The sequence below is a fragment of the Rhinoderma darwinii genome, chromosome 5, assembly GCF_050947455.1.
Source record: "Rhinoderma darwinii isolate aRhiDar2 chromosome 5, aRhiDar2.hap1, whole genome shotgun sequence".
NCBI classification, from domain to species: domain Eukaryota; kingdom Metazoa; phylum Chordata; class Amphibia; order Anura; family Rhinodermatidae; genus Rhinoderma; species Rhinoderma darwinii.
In genome coordinates, this window is record NC_134691.1 from 68,234,898 (window position 1) to 68,259,939 (window position 25,042).

A 25,042-nucleotide genomic window follows, 5' to 3' on the forward strand; every position below is an offset into this window, starting at 1 on the left:
TGCCTCGCTGCAGGACAACTGTCCCGTACTGAAAACATGATTACAGTACGGGACAGTTGTCCTGCAGCGAGGCAGGGACTCCTAGCATCGTACATATGTTGCTAGGAGCCCGGCTCCCTGCACTGTGTTCGGTCCGGTACTTGCGGCCGAAATACGTCCGTCAATTACGGACGTAATTAGTGTGTGTGCACATACCCTAAATGTCAGTCCTATTTAAAGAGTACCTGTCACCTCTCATGACATGTCTTTATTAGTAAATAATTGTATTTCCCATGAAATAACAATTCTGGAGTATCTTTCATAGAACTCTACATTGTGCAGTTCCTCTATTATTCCTCATAAAAATGTAAGAATAAATTGATAACTGGGTGTTAGCAGTTTGGGGGGTCCCTACACAGATTTATAATGTCCAATCAGTGCTGACAGAGTGAGAATGTATAGAGACACGCCCCTTTGTCTAGGGAAATAGTAACACCCAGTTGTCAAAAAAAAAGCACAATGCAGTGTTGTAAGAAAATATGTTCCAGAATTTTTATATTATGGGGAATACAAGCATTTACTAAAACAGAAATGTCAGGAGAGGTGACAGGTTATTTTTAATATGATAGCTAATGTAATATTTATTTTTGCCAATGGAGCTGACTAACTCTCTTTGTAGTATTTGTATGGGGGCAATGACTGTCTCCATCTTGGTTGTGCTCTCCTCCCACTTTCCCTGGGCTGTTTTTAATTAGAACAGAATATATTTAGTTCCTACCTATCCTAAGCTCACTGTGGGCTCGGTCCCAAGAGAGAGAGAGATAAGTCTCCAAAATAGGGATATAATATTCAGTGTATGAGGTCGCCTTGTCGTGGCAGGTGGGTTCGCACAATTTGATCAAACTGGGCACTAAGAACCTTACATTAAAAAATAATAACTAAAGCAGTAATGCAATTAAAATTATGTGTCAATAGAATAATTTTTTAAATATGTACTGTTTTCCAGCTTCAGCTTCCCCTCCACCCAGGGTCCCCTAAATGGTTTTGAAACCATTGTACCTGGTTACGGCCACCGCTGTTTTCTAGCAGTGGTAGCCACACTTAAGCCATTGTATCCCATCATATTACAGGAGCGTGGCCAGGGTCTCAGGTGCACGCATGCGGGGTAGGCGCAATTGATTTATGCCCAGCCACTTCTGTGCAGCTTAATTGACGTCTATAAGACAGCTCTGGGCATGCCCAGGAACCATTCTATAGGACTGCACATGCTTTGTACCTGCATGGAGAGGAGAATATATCAACAACATGGCATAGATGAGGGTAAAATGGGATGACTGCCACAATAGGGTAAATTTTAATTAAAGTGTAGCTAAATGTTCGACAAACTTCTGACATGTCATAGTGACATGTCAGAAGTTTGTATTGGTGGGGGTCCGAGAACGGAGACCCCCACCAATCGCTAGAACGAAGCAGCTGAAGTTGTATGTTTGGCATATATGTCAGAAGATATCCTCTCATATAGACCGAATATGCACCATATACAGTATGTTGTGTGAAAATAGCCTTAAAAGTACCACCATCTACTGAACCTAATGGTACTGTACTGTTATGTTGATTTGCCACTATGCTACATGATCAAGCTCTGATTTTCCACAGCACAATACCCTGTGAGCACATGAGACTGGGAGGTATATTTAAGCTTATGTTGACATACACTTTCTAAAGTGACCTCAAGTATTTTGAGTGGAAAGTTAACAGTGGATTCAAGGCTGACAAAAGCTATAAATTTTTATTTTATTTAAAAAAAAACTTGACGCAATAACCTGCACATTGATGTGCGTGACTGGAAGGTAGTAATGCAACTATTTTAGAGTAAAAAAAACATTCAAAGTAGTTATAGTATATGATTTTTTTTAGTAGGAAAATGTAAGAAGAAGCGTTACTTTTTTGTAACTCATTTCATGGAAATACCGCCACAATATTCTGTTCTGCACTAAATTCATGGAAATACCACCATAATATTTTTATTTCAATTTATTACAAAAACGGAGACCATATGAAAAAATGGATATAGAATTACACGACTCCAAGGCTGAAAGTCCTCGCAACCATTTTTTAAGGAACTGAAACTCTATCCACACTGCACATATTTGTTCCTTTTTAGCCAACTTTAAACAAGAGAGCAGAAGATTTTTTTTTCCCCTTCTCAATATTGCCATAAACAACTTTAAAATGTTGAACATATGTCCCACACACGCACCTACTGGAAAATCTAACCGAATGAGAAAGATGACAAATAAATGGATTTTAACCAGTAAATATGGCACGGTTAATTCATCTGTATGTGCTTCTGCTCTCATTCATTTACAGGTTGGAGTGGGAATTGAAATGCTCTAAACTTTAGGAGGCATTAAATTCTTTTCACGAACATGTCAGCTGGAAGAAATCCAAAAGTAATCAGTGGAATTTCCTTATATAGTTCAACTGAAAAGGGAAGAGTACATTTTATATTATTTCCTTTTTGGACAGGCCTTTTTTTCTTTGTGGGAATTAAGCCTCATGCACACTAGCCTATAAAAAATTGGTACCAATTGGTATAGATGCAATAAAATATTATTTTATTACTGAATTATGGACCGTATGTTTCCATTTGGCATATAATTTGGGTACCTATAAGCAGGCCTGTATTTGCCACTATGCACTATGGGTGCAGTGCAGGAAGGGGCGTCTGCAGAATCGTTTATTTTTTTCAAAAAAAAATGAACTTTGTGATTTGACTGACCAGCGGTCCAGTCACACACAGGTCAGTGGGGGTGGCTACACCAGCGCTTCTAAGACACGCCCTCTGTTCATGGATTGGATAGAGCTGCTCACCTAAGCAGCTGTAGCCAATCCAAGAACAGTTGGAGTGTCTCAGACTTAGGGCCCGTACGAAGGAGACAGGAGTAGAAGAAGTAGGGGGAGAGGAGGATGCTCCGCCCACAGTTGCCCTGCAAGAAGCCTGTGAGGAAGGGAGAGTGCCTAATGGAGAATCTGTCTGCTGTTTGTGCCTCTATATTTGTCTGTGTGTGTCTATGTGTCTCTGTGTGTATATACAGATGTAGCCATCTTTGACATGATTCTGATAACTTGCTGCAGCAGGATATCACACAACAAAAGCCATTGAAAAGTCATTGAAAATTCAGGATAAGAGATCCAGCCATTGTTTATTTAATGCATTAAAAGTCAAGGTAAAGACGGCTACATCTGTATGTGTCTGTGTTTGTATGTGTATATGTTCCAATATGTGTGTATATGTGTCTCTGTGCGTGTATTTGTGTGCCTAAGTGCCTATATATGTGTCTTTATGTGTATATGTTCCAATATGTGTGTATATGTGTCTCTGTTCATGTATTTGTGTGCCTAAGTGCCTATATATGTGTTTGTATGTGTATATGTTCCATTATGTGTGTATATGTGTCCTTGTGCCTGTATATGGGTCTGTATGTGTATATGTATTTGTGAGTGTGCATCTACTACATTATCTGTAATCAGAGAGTTATCACTGTGCGTTATCTGTGGTGTTATATAGGACTGCAGGTTACACTACTGCATTATCTGTACTCAGGGAGCTATTACTGTGTTATCTGTGGTGTTACATAGGACTGCAGGTAACATCTAGTACATTATCTGTACTGTGTATATGTGTGCATGTCTGTGTATATATGGGTCTGTCTGTGTATATGTGTCTCTGTGCATGTATTGCTTAGTAAAGACAAAAAATTGGACAAATATGGTGCTCCCTTAGGGTATTAATGCTTCAAACGTGGGTGCAATTGGTGAGTGATGAAACATAAAGGCTCACCTGATGAGGTTGTGCTGTAAGGTCGGCACAACTCAAATTTTTCACATATCGGGTCGTAGTGGACCTCTGTTCACCATGGTTTGCTGGCCTCCGGAGATGACTGAGTGTCTGTTCCCTGGGAATAGGGATCCTCCCAGCGTCCAACGAGTGCAGAATAGGGTAAAGAAAAAAAGCCCCTATGTGGGGCGCTCCCGTTGGTGATATATGCACAATCACGATAATAGAGGATGAGTTTATTTTTCTTATTTATTCTGAACGAACATAAAGTATGACAAACACTAAGATAAACTGGAGTGCTACGCGTTTGAACCTAGGACTTCATCAGGCTTATACTTATTAGGTTGAAAAAATAAGAAAAATAAACTCATCCTCTGTGCGTGTATACATGTGCCTGTGTGTCTATATATGTGCCTTTATGTATTTTGTTCCAGTGTGTGTTTGCGTGTGTGTGTGTGCATGGCCGGCCTTGGATACGTTCGACCAGTGCGGTCGCACGGGGCGCCAGCCGCCACACTGCAAGAGGGGTGCCAGCGGGTGTGTGTATCCCCGCGCCGTTGCAACTACCAGCGGGGATACAAACACTAACTAGCGGCTGCTAGCGGTGACACCGGCATGAGGGCGGTGGTGCCACTAGCAGCCGCTGCGGCTGCTATAGCGGTAGCGACGGCACTATAGCAAAGCAGAGAGGTATCTCCCTGCTCTGCTATCTACTAGTGCCACTGTTGCTCCCTGAAGGAGCGGAATCCCCATGTGGAAGGGGATTCCGCTCCTGGAGCGCTGCTTGATGTCTCTGTCCATATATGGACAGTGACATCAGGGGAAACTCCTGAAGCGGAATCCCCGGTCACAGCGTTGCAGACGCTATGACCAGGGATTCCACTCCAGGATCAAGCCAATGATGTCATGGACACAGACGACAGGAGCTTCTCCTAGAGTGGAATCGACGGTCACAGCGTCAGCAACGCTGTGAACAGGGATTCCGCTTCAGGAGTTTCCCCTGATGTCACTGTCCATATATGGATAGAGACATCAAGCAGCGCTCCAGGAGCGGAATCCCCAGCCACATGGGGATTCCGCTCCTTCAGGAAGCTACAGTGGTGCTGTCTATACTGGAAGGGGTTGGGGGGGTTTCTATCTACAAGGGGGCTGTGGGCTGTGTTGCACTACCTACAAAAAAGGACAACTGTGCAGGAGCACACAAAATACCCAGCTTTCCCAGCTATTAAATAAATGTGTGGAAATAAACTAAGATGTAACTTTTATTTAATCTAGCTAAAAGGATTAATCCTTTAGCTAGACTAAATAAAAGTTATATCTTAGTTTATTTCCACAAATTTATTTGATAGCTGAGAAAGCTGGGTATATTGTGTGCTCCTGCACAGTTGTCCTTTTTTTAATGTCTATTGCCCGCCAGCTATCAGGGTCATTTCGTAGTCCTTGCACTACAAGGGGGCTGTGGGCAGTGTGGCACTACCAACTAGAGGGCTGTGGGCTGTGTGGCACTACCAACCAGGGGGCTGTGGACTGTGTGGCACTACCAACCAGGTGGCTGTGGGCTGTTTGGCACTACCAATCAGGGGGCTGTGGGCTGTGTAGCACTACCAACCAGGGGGCTGTGGGCTGTGTGGCACTACCAATCAGGGGGCTGTGGGCTGCGTAGTACTACCAACTAGGGGGCTGTGGGGCACTATCAACGAGGGGGCTGTGGGGCACTACCAACCAGGGGGCTGTGTGGCACTCCCTACCAGGGGGCTGTGGGCTGTGTGGCACTCCCTACCAGGGGTCTTTGCGGCACTCCCTACCAGGGGTCTGTGCAGCACTCCCTACCAGGGGGCTGTGCGGCACTCCATAGCAGGGGGCTGTGCGGCACTCCATAGCAGGGGGCTGTGCGGCACTTCCTACCAGGGGGCTGTGTGGCACTCCCTACAGGGGGCTGTGTGGCGCACTCCACAGGGGGCTGTGTGGCGCTCTTTACAGGGGGCTGTGTGGCGCTATCTACAATGGGCCTGTGTGGCGCTATCTACAAGATGGCTGTGTGGCGCTACCTACAAGGGGGCTGTCTGGCGCTACCTACTAGGGGGCTGTCTGGCGCTACCTACAAGGGGGCTGTGTGGTGCTACCTACAAGGGGCTGCGTGGTGCTACCTACAAGGGGCTGCGTGGTGCTACCCACAAGGGGGCTGTGTGGCGCTACCCACAAGGGGCTGTGTGGCGCTACTTACAACTCATTTTACTGTGAGTGGTGGGCTGATGGGCATTTTACTGTGAGTGGGGGGCTGATGGTCATTTTACTGTGAGTGGGGGGCTGATGCTCATTTTACTGTGAGTGGTGGGCTGATGGTCATTTTACTGTGAGCGGGGGGCTGATGGCCATTTTACTGTGAGTGGTGGGCTGATGGTCATTTTACTGTGAGTGGCGAGCTGATGGTCCTTTTACTGTGAGTGGGGGGCTGATGGTCTTCAAGTGGTTTCCGCCTCTGACCTCCAATTGATATTAACAGGAGGCAGTAAATGCCTGCGGCGCTTGTTTGGAGCTTTTTTTCCTGCGTCTTTTGCATTCGCTTCAACAGCTTAAGAAAAAACACAAAAAAAAGGTCAAACACTGCTGTCAGTTGCTGAAGGAATTTTGAGGCAGATTTTTTTTTCCTTACAAAAAACGTGTGTGAACATACCCTACGAGTGTAGTGCTTGTTCTTAGCCGTTTTCTGTCTTTCTCAAAACAATTTTTGGCAGGGGGGCCCTGAGGAAATTTTATTTTTCCAGTGCTGCCTCGAATCTGAAAAGGTTGGGAAACTCTGTACTAGGCTACAGGATCCCGTCATGCAGCAGCTCAGTTCGTCATGGGAACGGGGCCTAGGTGAGTACAATTTTTGTTTTTGTTTGGGGGCACTGTCTACAAGGGGGAGGTGGGAGACTGTATGGCACTGTCTACAAGGGGGAGGTGGGGGATTGTATGGCACTGTCTACAAGGGGGAGGTGGGGGACTGTATGGCACTGTCTACAAGGGGAAGGTGGGGGGGCTGTATGGCACGATCTACAAAAAGGAGGTGGGGGATTATGGCACTGTCTACAGTGAGGCTATATGGCAAAATCTACAGGGGGCACTATACTGTGTGGGGGCCACTAAGCGGACATTATACTGTGTAGGGGTACTAAAGATGGCAAAAATACTGTGGGCACAATTAGAGGACAAAATACTGTGTCCTTGAAGGGGTTGTAATATATTGTTAAATATTATTATTATACTGTATGGGGGCACTAAAGGGGCATTATAATTTTTTTATTGGCCATTTTTTTTTAATGATGGGGTGGGGCGCCGAAATATCATTTCGCACAGGGCACCATCTATCCTAGGGCCGGCCCTGTGTGTGTGTGTGTGTGTGTGTGTGTGTGTGTGTGTGTGTGTGTGTCTGCAGGGCCAATTCTAGCTTTTCTGCTGCCTGAGGCGAAAATTGAAATGGCGCCCCCCAGATCTTGATTGACATCCCCCTGGCTTTTCTACTTCACTAGGAGCCTCCTCCAACTCTTGCGGATGCACCATTATCTTGTACTTCCCTGGCACGCACGCTGCAGCGATGAAGCCGGGCAGAGTACACCTCGCTTCACGGTGCGTGCCGAAGTAGTACAAGGCAATGGCGCATCCGAGAATATTGGAGGAGATTGCTAGTGATGTATAACAGCCATGGGGATGTCAATCAAGCATGGAAAGGTGAGTTTGGAGGCAGGACTATGTGACTCTTCAGTATAGCGGCACCGCCCCAAGACCCTTTAATGAGTAATTAACATATTAACATATAGTGTGCGCCATTTTAAAAGTTGATTTTATATATTTTGTTGCATCTGAAAAAAACATACATAAGGTTTGGAAATATTGTTAGGTCACGTATTATCGCATGGTGGCGGTACAAGGGGTTAAAACTATCTGATAGGTTACCATTAAATATACAATGAATTGAAAACAATTCCATCTGTCCTGCAATTTTGTTAATATAAATATATCCTATATAATTACAGCTTCAGACCTAAGCTCATACATATATACAGCACCAGAACAAAGCTCAGTATATATATATACAGCAACAGAACCAAGCTCAGTACATATATACAACAGTAGAACCAAGCTTAGTACATAAACACAGCACCAAAACCAAGCTCAGTGCATATATACAGCAACAGAACCAAGCTGAGTACATATATACAACAGTAGAACCAAGCTCAGTACATAAACACAGCGCAAGAACAAAGCTCAGTACATAAATACAGTACTAGAATCAAGCTCAGTACATATATACAGCTCCAGAACAAAGCTCAGTACATTAATGCAATACTAGAACAAAGCTCAGTACATAAATACAGCACCAGAACAAAGCTTAGTACATAAATACAACACCAGAACCAAGCTCAGTAAATAAATACAGCACCAGCACAAATAGAACTCAATTTAGTGCAACCTCTGCTGTATAGGTTTGTACAGCGTAAAACTACATCTCCCAGCATGGTCCGAACAATGGTAAGGATATGCTACTGTTTCACAAAAACAAATTATACCACCCATAATCTCGCTGCAGATCATACAGTAACTACAGTGATGATTAGAGGCAGAATAAACATTTACATTAAGTGACTCACAGGTGACATCTTCTCAGATTCTAGCTGTTCTCTTTTCTTTCCTTCTCCATCCGGTCCAGACCTCTATGATGATTTCTCCCGACCACAGCCCATTTCTGCAGTTTGCCGCTCATTTGTCTTCAGCTTCTCACTTTACAAACATTTCTGCACCTATAAAAGATGATAAAATTCTCATGGTGCCACACACTACGCCCCTAAATATAATAGAACCATACACTGAACCTCTAATTATAATAGCACTATACACTGTGTCCCTGATTATAATAGCATCTTACACACACACAGTGCCATGTGTAGATAGTGCCCCCCAGATAGCCCCCTTTAGATAGTGCCCCCCCAAAGAGCCCCCTGTAGATAGTGCCCCCAATAGAGCCCCCTGTAGATAGTGACCCCAATAGAGCCCCCTCTGTATAGTGCCCTACATAGATCCCCCTGTAGATAGTGGCCCCCATAGATCCCCCTGTAGATAGTAGCCCCTGTAGATAGTGCCAAACATACAGCCCCCTGTAGATAGAGCCCCACATATAGCCCCCTGTAGATAGTGCCCCACATATAGCCCCCTATAGATAGTGCCCCTCAAGAGAGGCAGCAGGCCACCGCCTGAGGCGAGAAGCTAAACTCGCCTCATGTACGGTGCGGCCGTGTGTGTGTGTGTGTGTGTGTAGGTGTGTGTGTGTGTGTGTGTGTGTGTGTATATATATTTGCCGGTATGTCTAAATATGTGCCTTTATGTATGTACAGTATATGTGGTTCATTTTTGGTTTGTGGAGGGCAGCAATAGAAAGTGCTGCACAGGGTGCAATCCAACCTATGGAGGGCCCTGCTCAGACTCATAGTTTAAGTAGCGCTGCAGCCATTTCTGGACAGCGCTGAGGGGAGCGGCGGATCCACGGCAGAACCGGTGGGCACTAGTTATAGTATGTATGTATTATTTTACCATGTTGTATGTCCCAGTCAATTTGATTTTATATATATATATGTATATATATATAGTTAGGTCCAGAATGATTTGGACAATGACACAAGTTTTGGAATTTTAGCTGTTTACCAAAACATATTTAATATACAGTTGTATAATCAATATGGGCTTAAAGTGTGGGCTCTCCACTTTAATTTGAGGGTGTTCTCATCCTAATTTGAGGAAGGGTTTAGGAATTACAGCTCTGCAATATGTAGCGGCCTCTTTTTCAGGAGACCAAAAGGTAATTGGACAATTATCTCAAAAGCTATTTAATGGGCTGCATGGGCTATTCCGTGGTCAAGCCAACATCAATTAAAGGGAACCTGTCACCAGCATTTTAGCTATAAAGCCAGCAATACCTGGTGAAAGTGGGTGAAAAATCATTGTCATCTAAGCTATAAATATGTTCTAAGTAAGCTCTGTAGCTTTAGTATTCCGTTTTTCAGTGGTCCCACGCCGTATGCAAATGAGCAGAAAAGAGTCAAATCTTCATCTGAAGAGAGTCAGATTTTCATTCCTCCAGCATCTCAGAGTGGACTCCACCTCCTTCTTTTTGATTGATAGCTCCTTAGCCAGTCAGGGTGGCAGTGGGCGTGGTTAAGAAGCTGCATCCCAGAGGGAAAATAATTACCATAAAAGGCGGGAAAAGTTTAAACGACTATATTTACTGACAGAGGAGGACTTCAGGAAAGAAGAGAACAGGAACGAACTCTGGACAGCTGCGGCCATTGAGGGGTCAGGTGAGTTTAACAGGTAAGATGTTGATGACAGGATCCCTTTAAGTATGTAAAAGGTCTGGAATTCATTCCAGGTGTGGCACTTGCATTTGGAAGCTGTTGCTGTGAACCCACCACATGAAGTCAAAGGAGCTCTCAATGCAAGTGAAACAGACCATCGTTAGGCTTAAAAAAATTAAGAAATCCATCAGATAGATAGCACAAATGTTAGGAGTGGCCAAATCAACAGTTTGGTCCATTCTTGAAAAAAAGAGCGCACTGGTGATCTCGTGAATTCCAAAAGGCCTGGACGTCTACGGAAGACAACAGTGGTGGATGATCACAGAATCCTTTCCATGGTGAAGAAAAACCCCTTCACAACCTCTACCCAAGTGAAGAACACTCTCCTGGAAGTAGGTGTATCAGTATCTAAGTCTACCATAAAGAGAAGACTTCATGAGAGCAAATACAGAGTGTTCACCACAAGGTGCAAACCATTAATCAGCCACAAAAATAGAAAGGCCAGATTAGACTTTGCCAAACAACATCTAAAGAAGCCATTCCAGTTCTGAAACAGCATTCTTTGGACAGATGAAGCTAAGATCAACCTGTACCAGAATGACAGGAGGAAGAAAGTATGGAGAAGGCTTGGGACGGCTCATGATCTAAAGCACACCACATCCTCTGTAAAACATGGTGGAGGCAGTGTGATGGCATGGCCATGCATGGCTCCCAAAGGCACTGGGTCACTAGTGTTTATTGATGTTGTGACTGAAGACAGAAGCAGCCGGATGAATTCTGAACTGTTCAGGGATTTACTTTCTTCTCAGATTCAACCAAATGCAGCATGGTTGATTGGACGTCGCTTCACAGTACAGATAGACAATGACCCAAAACATACTACGAAAGCAACCCAGGAGTTTTTTAAGGCAAAGAAGTGGAATATTCTGCAATGACCAAGTCAATCACCAGATCTCAACCCAATCGAGCATGCATTTAACTTGCTTAAGACAAAGCTTAAGGCCACAAACAAGCAACAACTGAAGACAGCTGCAGTAAAGGCCGGGCAAAGCATCACAAAGGAGGAAACCCAGCGTTTGGTGATGTCCATGGCATCCAGACTTCAGGCAGTCATTGCCAGCAAAGTATTCTCTACAAAGTATTAAAAAAAACATTTTATTTATGGCAATGTTATTTTGTCCAATTACTTTTGAGCCCCTGAAATGAGGAGGCTGTGTAGAAAAATGGTTGCAATTCCTAAACGTTTCACAGGATATTTTTGTTCAACCCCTTGAATTAAGCCTGAAAGTCTACACTTCAAATGCATCTCAGTTGTTTCATTTCAAATCCAATGTGGTGGCATGCAGAGCCCAAATCATGAAGATTGTGTCACTGTCCAAATAATTCTGGACCTAACTGTATGTACATATATATATATATATATATATATATATATATATATGCAGCAAAACAGGGGATAGGAGCAGCACTGCGTAAATATCCAAGAAAACGGTTGGTGCTAGCTTCAAAGATAAGGAGTGACGTGCTCCTCATGCATATATCCAAGAAACGAGACTAGAAGCAGCACTCAGCAAAAATGTGAATTTATTCACCCAACACAGCAACGTTTCACTTCCTCCATGGAAGCATTTTCAAGCAAGCTTGCTTGAAAATGCTTCCATGGAGGAAGTGAAACGTTGCTGTGTTGGGTGAATAAATTCACATTTTTGCTGAGTGCTGCTTCTAGTCTCGTTTCTTGGATATATATATATATATATATATATATATATACACACACGCAGGCAGCGTGATGATGTCATCATGCCGCTTGCATCTCAGGTAATGCGCTGAATGGCGGGGCAGGGAATTGAGAGTACCCTAGCTTTGCCAGCGCTAGAAAGGCTGCTCAACTATATCTGCGTCCTACGTGGATACAATTGAGTTCAGGGGGACTGGCTCTGGATCCAGCTTCTCCCCGGTTTTGTGAACTGGCCTTAATTTTAATAACTGGTTCATGAGAACCAGGGAGAACTGGCCGTATCCCACCCCTGAGGGTGTATATACTTATATACACACAAACACACAAGATACTGTAGCCAAACAATAGCGTTATTAAGGGATAAACAGTCAGATTCGGGTGGGAGCTTAAATCCAGTGCAGGACTAAAGCTATATTGCGGGAATAGAACTGCAGTGGCATTACTAACATGTCCCAAGGGATAGCTCACCCTATAAAATACCAACAGAGTAACTGCCCTGACAAAGGCATCCCCGGACTGGAAACTAGCCAAAACCAAAATTCTTAGCTCTTGAGAAAAGTCTGTAGCTGCCTGATCCAATGTGTTTCACCATAGTGGCACATCAGATAAAAGTGTGTAGCATGTTGACATTTACACAAAGCAGGGGCTTTTGTAGATTAAAGGATTGCCAGGTATACAAGGTCAACATGTCTCCCATATGGCAAAACGCTTAGTAGCCACAGGCAGTGGAGGAAAGGGCTCGACCACCTTAATTATCATTAGTAATTAATGTTTAGGCTGGTAGCTATGGTAACATTAAAAAACTTTTCCTCTGAAGCTCATTTGAAACAACTGGAAACCAAAGTATCCATTGCAGCTGTAATCATCGTACTGATAGCCATATCATAGGAATAAAGTGTATCATTCATTTACTCTAATGGGTATGCAGTGGGTCGTGCCGTCCAGTCCTTCTCAGACAGTGTAGTGCTCTCAATTTATTCAGACTGTGAGTCAATTCATAAATACACCAATATGGCAGTAATTGAGAGTATAAAGAATGATCCGCATTCCAAATATCACAATAAAGTTAGTGTCATAGTATTAAATGAGTTCCGAAGTAATTCCTGCTTTAAAACTAGTCGTTTTTGCCAACAGTTTAAGGGAGAGAAAAATTGGAGGTACAGAGGTTCTCGTACGGATCTGTATAAATGAATGAGATATTTGAGTCTTCATTGCATTATGTAGGGGAACACCTTTGTCCTTTGCTGCATCCAATGGACCATGGCATTGCTATTTTCCATATGGCGGCTTACGGAGTGCATATAAAAAAAAACTCTGTACATAGTTGCAAACTAAAATACGTAAAACTCCATAGGATTTTATTATCGCCATATTACGGCGCACGGTACCGAGCCAAAATAGAGTCATGTGCATGAGCCCTGAAACACGTTTGTGGAATAAGTAGCCTGGATCTTTATATTAGTGCACACTGTTCAAATTATTTTTACATTTATTTTTTATATGAAACATACTGTGATTTTATACCACAAAGTATATACCGTATTTTTCAGACTATAAGACGCAATTTTTAGCAAGAATAAATCTTGCTAAAAAGTCCCTGCGACTTATAGTCGGCAGGGCCTCCTGACCGATCCTTACTTAACCGCTTCCTGACCCATGATGTACCGGCACATCATGGAGCGGGGAGGGGATGATGTATGGAGCTGGCTCACGTGCTGAGCCCGCTCCATACACTGCAGGTGTCGGATTCTGACACGCTGCTCTAACGGCCAGGAACAGCCATCGCACTGTTCCTGGCCGTTTAACTAGATAAATGCCGCGGTCAACAGCGACCGCAGCATTTATAGTGGTTTTTCCATGAAGGACATTTATGACATATCCATAGGATAAGTCATGAATGTCAGATAGATGCGGGTCCCACCTCTGGGACCCGCATCTATCTCTAGAACGGGGCCCCGTTCTATCTTACTCAGCTCCACTGTCTTCCGGCCACTTCCTGGTTACATGGTCGAGTTACGCAAACAGCGTAACTCGCTGAGCTACAGTTTCCGTAACTCCCATAGAACTGAATAGTAGTTACGGAAACAGCGTAGCATGCTAAGCTGCTTCTGTAACTGCCATTCACTACTATGGGAGTTATGGAAACAGCGTAACTTAGCGAGTTACGCTGTTTCCGTAACTCATCCATGTATTGCAGTGTATTGTACCTGCGATCTAATGATCACTGGTTCAATTCCCCTAGGGAAACTAATAAAATGTGTAAAAAAAAAAAAAGTTAGATACATTTTCAGGAGTGTAAAAAAATGTTTAAAGTTAAAAAAAACACATTTTCTCATTTTTCCCGAAGCACAATTTAAAAATAAACAAATAATAAACAAATTGGTATCAATGCGTCCGTAAAAGTCTGAAACGATTACAATATAGCATTATTTGACTCACACAGTGAACGGCGTAAAAAAACAAAAACGTAAAACCCCAGAATCGTTGTCTTTTGGTCACCATAGCGCTAAATAGAATGAAATAAAAAGTGATAAAAAGATCGTATGTACCAAATAAATGGTGCTAATAAAAATTACAGCTCGTCCCGCAAAAAATAAGCCCTCACACCGCTCAAACGGAAAAATATAATTTATGGCTCTCAGAATGCGGTGAAACTGAACAAATTATTTTTTAATAGTTTTTTCTTTGTAAAAGAAGTAAAATATGAAACTTTTCCTATTTTCTGTTGTCTAAAACCTGGGTGCATCTTATAATCAGGTGCGTCTTATAGTCCGAAAAATACTGTATACATTATTTGACTTCTCAAGAGACAAACCTTATCTCTGCTTTCAACAGAAATGTATTGTTTAGATATTTTGCTAGTTTTACTAGCTCCCTGGAAAAAAAATATGCATGAAACGCTGCAACTCGTGTCTTCTTGCGTTGCTGTTTTTGGCGTACAAGCTATAATGGCCCTATTAACATTCAGATTTGTCTACTAAGTTACGCCTTCCTCTCATTCATTACAAAGAAGTGTGAGAACGGGTGTTTATCCCCATTCCTTTTAAAAGTATTTGAGTCCATTCATGCAGATTGGTGGAATCTGCTTCTGAAGACAGGAAGTCAAAGTCATATGGCTAACACAACTTCAGTGGTCCACAGGTTGCAGATCAAGTAAGCAATTCTGGAAAGAAGCTGTTTAATATAGATATATTTACTATTCGAAGTCTGTTGCTATTCTCTTATTCAAACTCAATGTCCAATTTTCCTTATAAGGTTCGGTTCATCCCTGGAAATGTCAAACTTTTCATATGGTAGCTTGTGTTCCCAGGCTTCATAAGATTTATGAGCAACATTCAGAATGGGAAAAGTCGAACTGCATCGTTCTTCAGGAAAGCATCATACATTAGAGGCTTAGCTTTGACATGCTGACCTAATGAGCGTTAGTCATCTGTTGCTGAGAAGATAATTTAAAAGCAGCGACCAATTTGGCTGCCCTTCTTGTTGTTACTTTTGTAAAAAATGGGCACCACAACAAAACAGAAAAATGTTAATATCTCTGCAATTAAAAAATTCACCAGTCTTTTACTATCACTCTAACTTGTGATTACTAATATATGGACATTTTTACGTATTGGATCTAAACCTTTAGCCAATTAATTATTGACAGGTCTTTAGCAGACACAGATTGTTTTCCAACATGCTACTGTGTGCCTTCTGTTCCATAGACAATATATAGGCTGACATAAATGCCATGTTCTGCTGAATTTACAGGTCAAGCATAAGAAATGTCAGTACCCAGATTACAGCCTCATCACCAAGACGTACCTGTTCTAAAGAACCATGTGGTGGTCAAAGTTAAGTTTAGTATAATTACAGGGGGTTCGGGTGTTTTTACTGTGACACAAATGCTAAAAAATTAAAAGTCAAATATTTTAAGTCAAGGCAAGCAATGAGTTTCATGACGTCATGCACATATAATAATGAGTGGAGATGCAGAATGAGCTAACTAAGGCTGGCCATACATTTTACATGCATGGCCAGCTTGTTTGGCCGACAGCTGTTCCTCCAGACTCTTCCATTCCGAGCGTGTATGTGTTCTCAGGGAGAAAGCCGCTGCCAGACTCCTCTGTTAGCCGCTTATCTAATGACGACCAAAAGGATCGGTCATGTTGAAATCAAACATGCCCGACCCTTCTCTCCCCCGACATCTCCCTTTGGGGGTAGAATCGGGATGCTGCCATACACATTAGATGGATCGACCGGCTTCAACCAACATACATTTATGCGTATGGCTAGCTTAAGGCCAGGATCACACATACAGTTTTGATGCAGTTTTTGCTGAAGTTTTTTGCTCAGTTTTTTCAGCCAAAGTGGATCCAAAATGAAGAAAAGGTATAAAGAAAAGACTATTGCATATCCTTTACTTCGCGTCAATTCCTATGTTTTGCAGCAGGAATGTGTTCCATACGTCTGAATAGGTTGTTTGTGCAGCTTGTGAAGGGGATTTTTACAGAGCCCATTAAGATGTATGGGGCAGATTTTTGCAGCATAAATTCCTTGAACAGAAATCTGCCATGTGTCAAAATGAAACCTATTTTGTTGTGTACTAGACCCCATTAAAAAATCACTATTAATTGGCAATCTATATTTATGTGCAAATAAAACTGTCATATTTTTTGTTCCAATTGTTGTTCTGTACTGGTACCATATGAGTTTTAATTTATATTTTGCTTTAAAATCAGCCCTTCTCATCAGTTTATGACTCAGATGCAATAGTTCAGTCTCCTATGATTTCTATGGTGGAAATGCCATATAGCATTCCATAAAGAATGACAATTTTTTTAAAATATATATATATATATGGCGGCATATAAAGTCATAAACACCGCTGAACAAACAAACATCACATAAAGGTACAGGAATTTCTATAAGATAACATTACCACAATATTAATTTAACCTGTTCATGTGCCTGGACTCGAGTAGATTCTGCAGCATTTTTTGTTAAACTGGTTTGGATGCCACATATCTGAACACATGAGCATATCTGGTTAGAAACATGTGAAATAAGGACATTTCCAGGACATCAAATTCATCCTGTGGTAAAAATTTATCATGGCGTATATTTTGTGCTATTAATAAGATAAATACCTTTCTTCCAACAAATGGGCTATTTTGTATGTACAATATGAAAAACTTTGTGGTCGTAGACAGCAGAACTCAAGCCTCTCCTTTCTAATGGTTTTTGTCTGAATATAAATTAATGCATTTCTCAGTACATTGGGGTAGATTTACTAATTAAAATGCACTGAAATTCTGGCGCACATGCCATGCGCCATATTTATAAAGTGTTTAGACACTTTTTGCGACTTATGTGGCACAAGGGCAAGAGGGCATTGTTTAATATGATAACTTGCTGCAATGTGGTAACTTTTCATTTAAGTCATTGAAAACTATTGAAAAAGTCACCTTAAATTTTCCTTCTACTGTCTATGTAATGCGTTAAAAGTCAAGTTAAAGATCGCTACAGCTGTATTAGAACAAAAAAGTGGACTAAACTAAGCCCACCAAGAGGTGGTATAAAGTTAGACAGAAGTGTTTAAAGATGTGCCAAATTTATCATCAAGAATGAGCCACTGTGATAAATTTGGCAGCTCTTGACTAATTGTAATACAGTATTAATGAATCTGCCCCATTATGTAAAATTGTATATAATCATCAGAAGCACAAGTTTCACAAAATCCTCACATTATAATTCAGCTCTGCTGTGATACTCTGCTCTTTCAACCACTTGTCTGTGACCACCATCTTTCCACCACTGCCTTTTATAATAACTCAGGCTAGTCACCGAATTGGTAATTATAGACATACTGTATCATTGTCTCTTGGGCCTCATGCATCTTATTGATTTGTCCCACTTTGTAACGTGGTGCTCATAGAAAACTATCCTATATGTGCCTACAATTTGTCATGAGACAAATTCAATACAAAATCACTACATATTAGCAAAATCCTTGACAGGCAGCAAATCACATCATAACCACTAGGGGGCCACACATAGACATATATAGCATAGACACCTCATGACAGAGTATTGTGAAATCTTTTTTTTTTTTTCTCAAAGCTGCTCATCTCGAGTCACACATCTTAGGATATGTTGAGATATGAGAAAAAGGCAAGGAAGGACACATCTGTACTGTTGCTGGACAGCTCCAATGTTAAATCTATTGTCTAGGCTCTCTTGATTCTTGCCTCCTAAGATTGCTTGCCTTGATTACTAATCAGTCTCAGATTTTTGGCTTCCTACATAATCCTGGCCCTTGCACTTTTTCCTTGCAAGACTATTGAAATTACTGCATCTAGTCTAGTTCATTGCTGCCTTACTCTACAAACTACTGCTGCTTATTTGTGTTCAGAACTTGGATTGTTTCCTGACCACATCTCTGCCTTACGATACAAACCATTGCCACTTATCTGTGTACCGAACTGGACTGCTGATAGACTACTCTTGCTATTATAACCCACCTTCCAGTTCCGAATCAAGTTCCAGACGTTCGCACTCACACTCTAAAGATTTATAAGAGTCAAGTTGTCACTACAAAGTTTCTACAAGAACATTATGTCAATAAAACCTTCCAGAAGAGATGTGGGAGAGGTAGATAAAATATATCCAGCCGGACAGGGTTACAAAGCCATTTATACAGCTCTGCTACACAATCAAACTACAGTAAGAGTCATTATCTAAATATTCTTTCTCCGGAGGTGTATATAGTATAGTTGTCTGGTGTCCGTCTGAGACTTCCATTCTTGTTCATGGGCAAAGCGTGTAGGCTGTAGACCAGTGTTTCTTATGGTTTCTAACCCAAGTAATCCCTACTCAAATAGGTGACATCATCCAATTCAACAGCTCATTTTCTGTAAGCACCTCCCTTTAAAAAATATATAGAATTATGGAGTATTAAGCCATGAGCCGAACACTATTTATCTCAACTCCACCAAAAACATTGACACTCTGAGTGGCCAAGCATGCATGTTTATTTCAATGAGGGGTGGGGAATAAGTCACTGCCAGACACCTCTTTGTAGTCTTCAGCATGCCCGATCCTTCTTTTACATCTGCCATTAGGGGAGAGTCAGGAGGCCTGATTATTCTGCTGACCCCTCTCAAACCAGAAGGTCTGGCTATCTTTCATCTAATGTGTGTGCACAGCATTACAACCTGCCAGCAATTGTGACCAATGAGTATCATTTGTCCAATTCCCTATATGCATTCTACTGGACAATAGAAAGTACTGCTATTAACCTGTTGAGGTGGGAGTGGGCGACCCGCATATAGGGCAGCTGTACAGGTTGCATAATTGGCATACACCCTGATGTTGAAATGTCCCACAGTCATCAGCATTGTAAAACCTTGTGTGTGTGTGTGTTTATGGCTAAGTTCATACAACGTTTGGCTATTGTGTTTGGCCCAGACGTATGCAATGCTATGTTTATACAGTTGAATACATTGCTTATATAATGCTTACATATTATGTAACACTGTGCAGAGATTGTCATCATTTATTTCAATCCTAGTCCTAAAGAATGTTCAAAATCTAGTTTCCCCTATCTCAAACACAGTAGGGCCAATTTTATAGAAAGTCAATCAGTAAGTATTTGGAGTGTGGGAGGAAACCCTAACAAACAAAGGGAGAACACAAGCGGGCTCGGCTGTTTCTGTAACTACCATAGGTACCAATGGAGAGATCCATGTACATGTGCTGCCACCTCTCTCTTTACTTCACCCCCGTAGGACGTGGCAGCTGCAACCTGCGTCGCTGGGTGGGACAATGGTCGGGTGGCTTCCGTTCTTGAGATAGATGTGGATCTCAGAGCTAGAAACCACATGTTTCAGTCATTTATGGTGTATCCCGTGGTACCCCTTTAAATAAAGAATGTAGGTTCAAGATGAGAGCACCTATAAATAACCTCTATCACCAGATAGGCTCCTTTGTTTTATGACATCTTTATGATGCCATCGCTGTACTGACCTACGCTGTAAGGGAATGCAGACATGGTGTAAAATGAAAGGACCTGTAGTGTTTTAGAGTTGCTGACTAAACACATACTGTAGAGCCACGTGTATAAAAACTAGGCAAAATGTGGAGGTAGTGGAATCAATCAGATTTCAGCTCTCATGTTCTAAGTACAGGTCGGAAAAGAAATATCAATTGGTTGTAATGGGTTTTTACATTTTTTTTTTCTTAAATATGATTTCAAGGCTTTAAAAAAAGGGAAAAAAAAATCTTACCATATACTCCATATTGGAGGCAGGAGGGTAAACTTCACCTCTCAGTTTATTGTGCAAATCCAGGATGAGCTTCATGTCACTCTCAGTAATGGCTCTTTTACCCCTCTGCTTGGCAACCCACCACTCTCCATCCTCATCCATATATTTTTCCAAGAGGCCCTCTAATTGGGTGGCATTAGGAATTAGCATTGTAGCAACTGTTTGAACTATGAATAGCAAGACAGTCAGCTTGAGCCACTCTTGTGCTGCACAATTCATGATGAGAGACCTGCAAACTCTTCTAGCGTGAAGTCCAATCTAAAATTGCATGTACTTATTCCCAAAATTTAACCTGCGTAAAAAAGCAAAAACTCCATGAGACAATTTGTATTACACAGTATAAACCTATACAATATACAAATTAGAAATACAGCTGCTACCAAGAATGCAACCAAAAAGTCAACCATTAATAAGGAATAAAAGCCAAATAAGTCAGCACGTACAGTAGTATCAGTATCAAAGAAAAATGTCACAGCACCCAGAAGTAACCCAAGTATTCAATGCAATACTTGTGATGTAGATCCTTAAATGTCAAATCAATTTCAATTTGAGAAACACAGCTCTGCTACATCTAACAAGTTCATCAATGCCACATAGTGTACATCTAGACATGTGGTAGTAGATAAAATAAATAGCAGCAATTAACAATGAATGGCAGCAGAAATGTACAAGCTCCATTCATCTTCGCTTTGATAGCTTCCCATTGTTGAAGCTGGGAAATGCAACTCACCTGAATAGTGGCAAGATATGACAAGGTGTAAAATAATGCCGCCAGGTGAGGTTTGAATCCCATGCTAAATACACTACTGTAGCACTGCTACTAATACTGGTGTTAATCCAGACACGCCTCTGCTCTCCCAAGACCCTGTACAATGCCCGGGCACTCCCCCATAGCCACGTGGTTAGGATGTCAATCACTGCTGCTCCTACATCTTCATAATTACATCGGCTCTCCGCAGGATCTCACAGCAGCTCATTAAATACTCTGCACCACAGGAAATGCAAACAAGGAGCAACTCACATAGTGTAGACCCATAAACTTAATAAACCAATCCAAAAAAGCCACTTACAAAAATAAGACTTCACATTTTATTCTCCAAGGATAACCCATCAGTGCATGACCTCTCCGGGTCAGCCAGGAATTCCCAACGTTTCAACTTACCCCTTTATTGGAGACCTCCTGTTAAATGCAATTTAGTATTTATATATCCTCACGTTAACTAGTCAGATGAGCTGCCTAAAACTCACAGTGTAACTCATTCAATACGAATTTAGAGTAACAATAAAACTTTAAAAATAATTCCCTTCTCATTGAATTATTTTGAGTCATCATGACACCTCTCTGAGTGGAGGTGAAGTGGTATGTATTCCTGCTGACCCATGTTAAACCACAGATAACACCTAATATGTTGTGCCAAGTACTGTATATCTGCCAAAATCACCTCTGATGCATCTGTAAAATAATGAATTTTGTTGTATACAACACTTAATATTAATACTTAATACTCATTATTATTCACATTTGAATGCTTTTTATAGATCAATACGCTTTGTTGGGAATTTTGACAATTCCTAAATTATACCGCCCCCTTCCAGTTAACACTAATCTTTTGAATATCCAGGAATATTAAATCTAGGACTTACATTATGTATCAGTGTCGAATACTCGTAGAGTTTGATTCTTTATGTTTCTGATAGGTTGTCTTTTAAACAGTTATGTGTTTTGATCCTATGTAGCAGAAATAATTAAATTCCCCACTGCCGCCATTGCAAATCGATCATTAGTATAGACAATATCAGGCTCATAAGAAAAACTATTACAAGAGATGTCTGCTATGGGGTCTTTTGACATGTACAGTGACCGGGATTGTGGTAGAATCATATACTGCCAGTTTTAGGTCGACATAACTTTCTGTACTCGTCTTGGAAGTAATAAGAATACAGTGCCAAATGCTGCACTGTAGAATCCAACCACAAATGCTGACTGGATAGATTCAGCTGCTCAGAGGAGAACAGATGAGAGCAGAATGTTTATATACAACTTTCAAGAATTCAATGAATTCCGTCTGCATACTTTCTGTGGGCATTTTTTACGATATCTCCCACAACTATTGCAAAGTTCACGCATGCAATCCAGAAATAATATAGTATTCAAGTATAAAGTCCACAGTTACAGATAAGTGCCATACATTCCCATGCTCCTGAGTGCGGTAAGCCCTTAGCCATGTATAGAGAATATCAGAAAATAAAAGAATAACTAGGATTTAATGAATACTTACTGCTCAGGGTGGGAAGCTAGTGCAGGACTGTGCAGCGACTTAGTACCAGGGACTTTCAGTGCTGTGTTGGGTTATAGAACTAGGAGCAGAGCCTGTCACTCAGTAATCACACCGGATCAGAGACTGAGGCTTTCAAAGCAGATCCCAGCTATGGAGGAGGAGTCTGGGAAAGTGTATTGAGTTCTCCCCCCTCTCTCGTCTTGATTGTCATGTGCTTTATGTGCAAGTGTTCAGGTGGGTGGTCGAATATGCTGTAAGCACAGGATTAAAACTTGCAGTTTCTGCACAGATGTGGGGCGCTGCTTGGTGTTGAACTATACTTGCTTCATCCGGTATGAAAGGATTGTAGATGTGAGCATTTTTGTATGATATGATTTCAACGCATTATATTTTTACAAAAATATATTTAGGTTAAAAAATAAAATATCAAGTGAAGCTCCAAATTGAAATCAAAAGGGGTTCTTTAAGGGTTTTTTTCCGGTTTTATGTACACACACCTTAAAAAGGGTATAATTAAAAATTCTGCGTCTTTCTAATATACTTTGTGTTACAAATCCTCACTCTTTTAAGATATTGCTTTGCTGTAAGTGATTGAGAACATTCTTGACATTTAGAGGCTGCAAAGCTGTACAGAACTAGTCCTGCTGTCAGCTGAAAAGTGGATATACTGTATCCAGTCATGACAATGTTCTCTGAGCTAACCAGCCTGGACTTCAGACTGATACATTGTAGCAAAATGCAAGAGAGTTTTGAGCAGCTGCTTATATTGTGTATTTAGCTCACAGAGCATTGCCAAGACTGGATACAATTGATTCTACTTCTTAACTTATAGCAGGACTAGCTATGAATGGGTGCTCAACCTGTGTTGCAAACAAATATCTTGAAAATGATGAGGAATTGAAACAAATATATTAGACAGTTGTGAAGCTTTTCATTTATATAGTTCAGTGAATAATCTGTATTTACATAAAACATGAAAATCGCTTTAATATATTGTTATTACCTGTAATACTCTCTTGCATGGTCTGGAAGTAAACTGCAGAACTGTGGGGAATTCCTAATTCCCTGAAATTTGCCCTGTAGAATTATCAGCATAGACAGGTTGCTAAGCACAGTAGTCACAGGCTGAAGTAGGATCATAACTCCCAGCATTTCAGGAAGTCAGAGAGGAACACTCAAGCTGGGTTCACATAAGGCGGTCATGCCAAGGAATGGCACGTTTATACCTGCATTTTCCTAATTTCCTTTCTTCTGATCACAGTTCTGCCCTTTCACTGAATAATAAGGTAACATATATTATCCAACAGCTGAACTATTTATACCCTTCACTGAAAACTCTTAGGCCAGATGCAGACGAGCGTGATATACGGTCCGCATGTCGGCCGCATTTCCCAGACCGAACACAGTGTAGGGAGCCGGGCATCATAGTTATCTATGACAATAGGTGTCCCTGCCTCTCCGTGGATCTACTGCCCCGTACTGAAAACATGATTACAGTACCAGACAGTTTTCCTGCAGCGAGGCAGTGACTCCTAGCGTCATAGATAACTATGATGCTAGGAGCCCGGGCCTCCGGCAGTGTGTTCGGTCCGGGAAATACTGCCGCCATATGGTCCGTATATCATGGACCGAACACGCTCATGTGAACCCATCCTAAACTAAGGTTATCAAAGGCTAAAGAATTTCATTTATTTAAGAAAAATGGGTAAAGCCAGAGCAAAGTTTAATAAAAATACATATAAATATAGGCAATATGTGCTCCACACTCAGTAAAGTAACGGTAACCAAGAACATGGGTAATTCCAGAGATCAGTGTAAATATCCTATTAGACACCTTAATTTCCAATAATTTGTTTCACATCAAAGATTCTTTGTTATGTAATACATATATATTCGTGTCCTGTCTTTCTCTCCGGTCAGATATCATAGACAAACCATTTACCACTAACATTAACATACGCATTTCTTCACATTCTTATTGTATACTGTCATGAGTTATCAAGGGCTGGTAGCAAATGATAATAAGTGTCACGTTGGGTATGAGGACCCACTGGGCCATACCGCCTTGACGGTATGGCAGCTGGCCAACAGGACACAGGTCACAGTCTAAAGTTCGTATAGTGTACCTGTGGTAGCTCAGACGGTATCAAGACAGGCTCGGCTGGAACCAGGCAGCAGGCAGGCGCCAGGCGTGGAACACAGCACAGCACGACTTAAGCTCAACACAGCACTTGACCAGGATAGCGTGGGATACAGGTTACAGGTAGCAGGAACGGGAAACACTGGGAACTGGAAAACACTTAGGAGACCATTTGCATAGGCATACTAGGATAACGACAACAAGGCTCATGCGAGATAGGAAGGGGGCAGCGCCCTTCTTATAGTCGAGAGGGCTCTGGAAGCAATCAGCTCAATTTCACACCAGTGTGCGTTCCAAGGCTGACTGAGCTCGCGAGCTCACCCTGGTGGTCACTGTGGAATAGGACAGCCGCATGTGAAGACATCCCTGGAGGGAAGGGCGTCGACCGGATGGAAGGAGTTCGTGGTCAGCGACCACAGACGTTACA

General features: G+C 41.7%; 1 protein-coding gene across 1 annotated transcript in view; it reads right to left on the reverse strand.

The window, feature by feature from the left end:
• Window positions 1-22,558, reverse strand: part of CRISPLD1 (cysteine rich secretory protein LCCL domain containing 1) — a 93,419-nt gene extending 70,861 nt beyond the window's left edge. The window contains exons 1-2 of the mRNA XM_075826104.1: window positions 22,476-22,558; window positions 20,158-20,488 (exon numbers count right to left, since the gene is read on the reverse strand). Coding sequence (XP_075682219.1) covers window positions 20,158-20,415 — 258 coding nt within the window. The 5' untranslated portion in view covers window positions 20,416-20,488; window positions 22,476-22,558. The remainder of the gene's footprint in view (window positions 1-20,157; window positions 20,489-22,475) is intronic.
• Window positions 22,559-25,042: the final 2,484 nt, after the last annotated feature.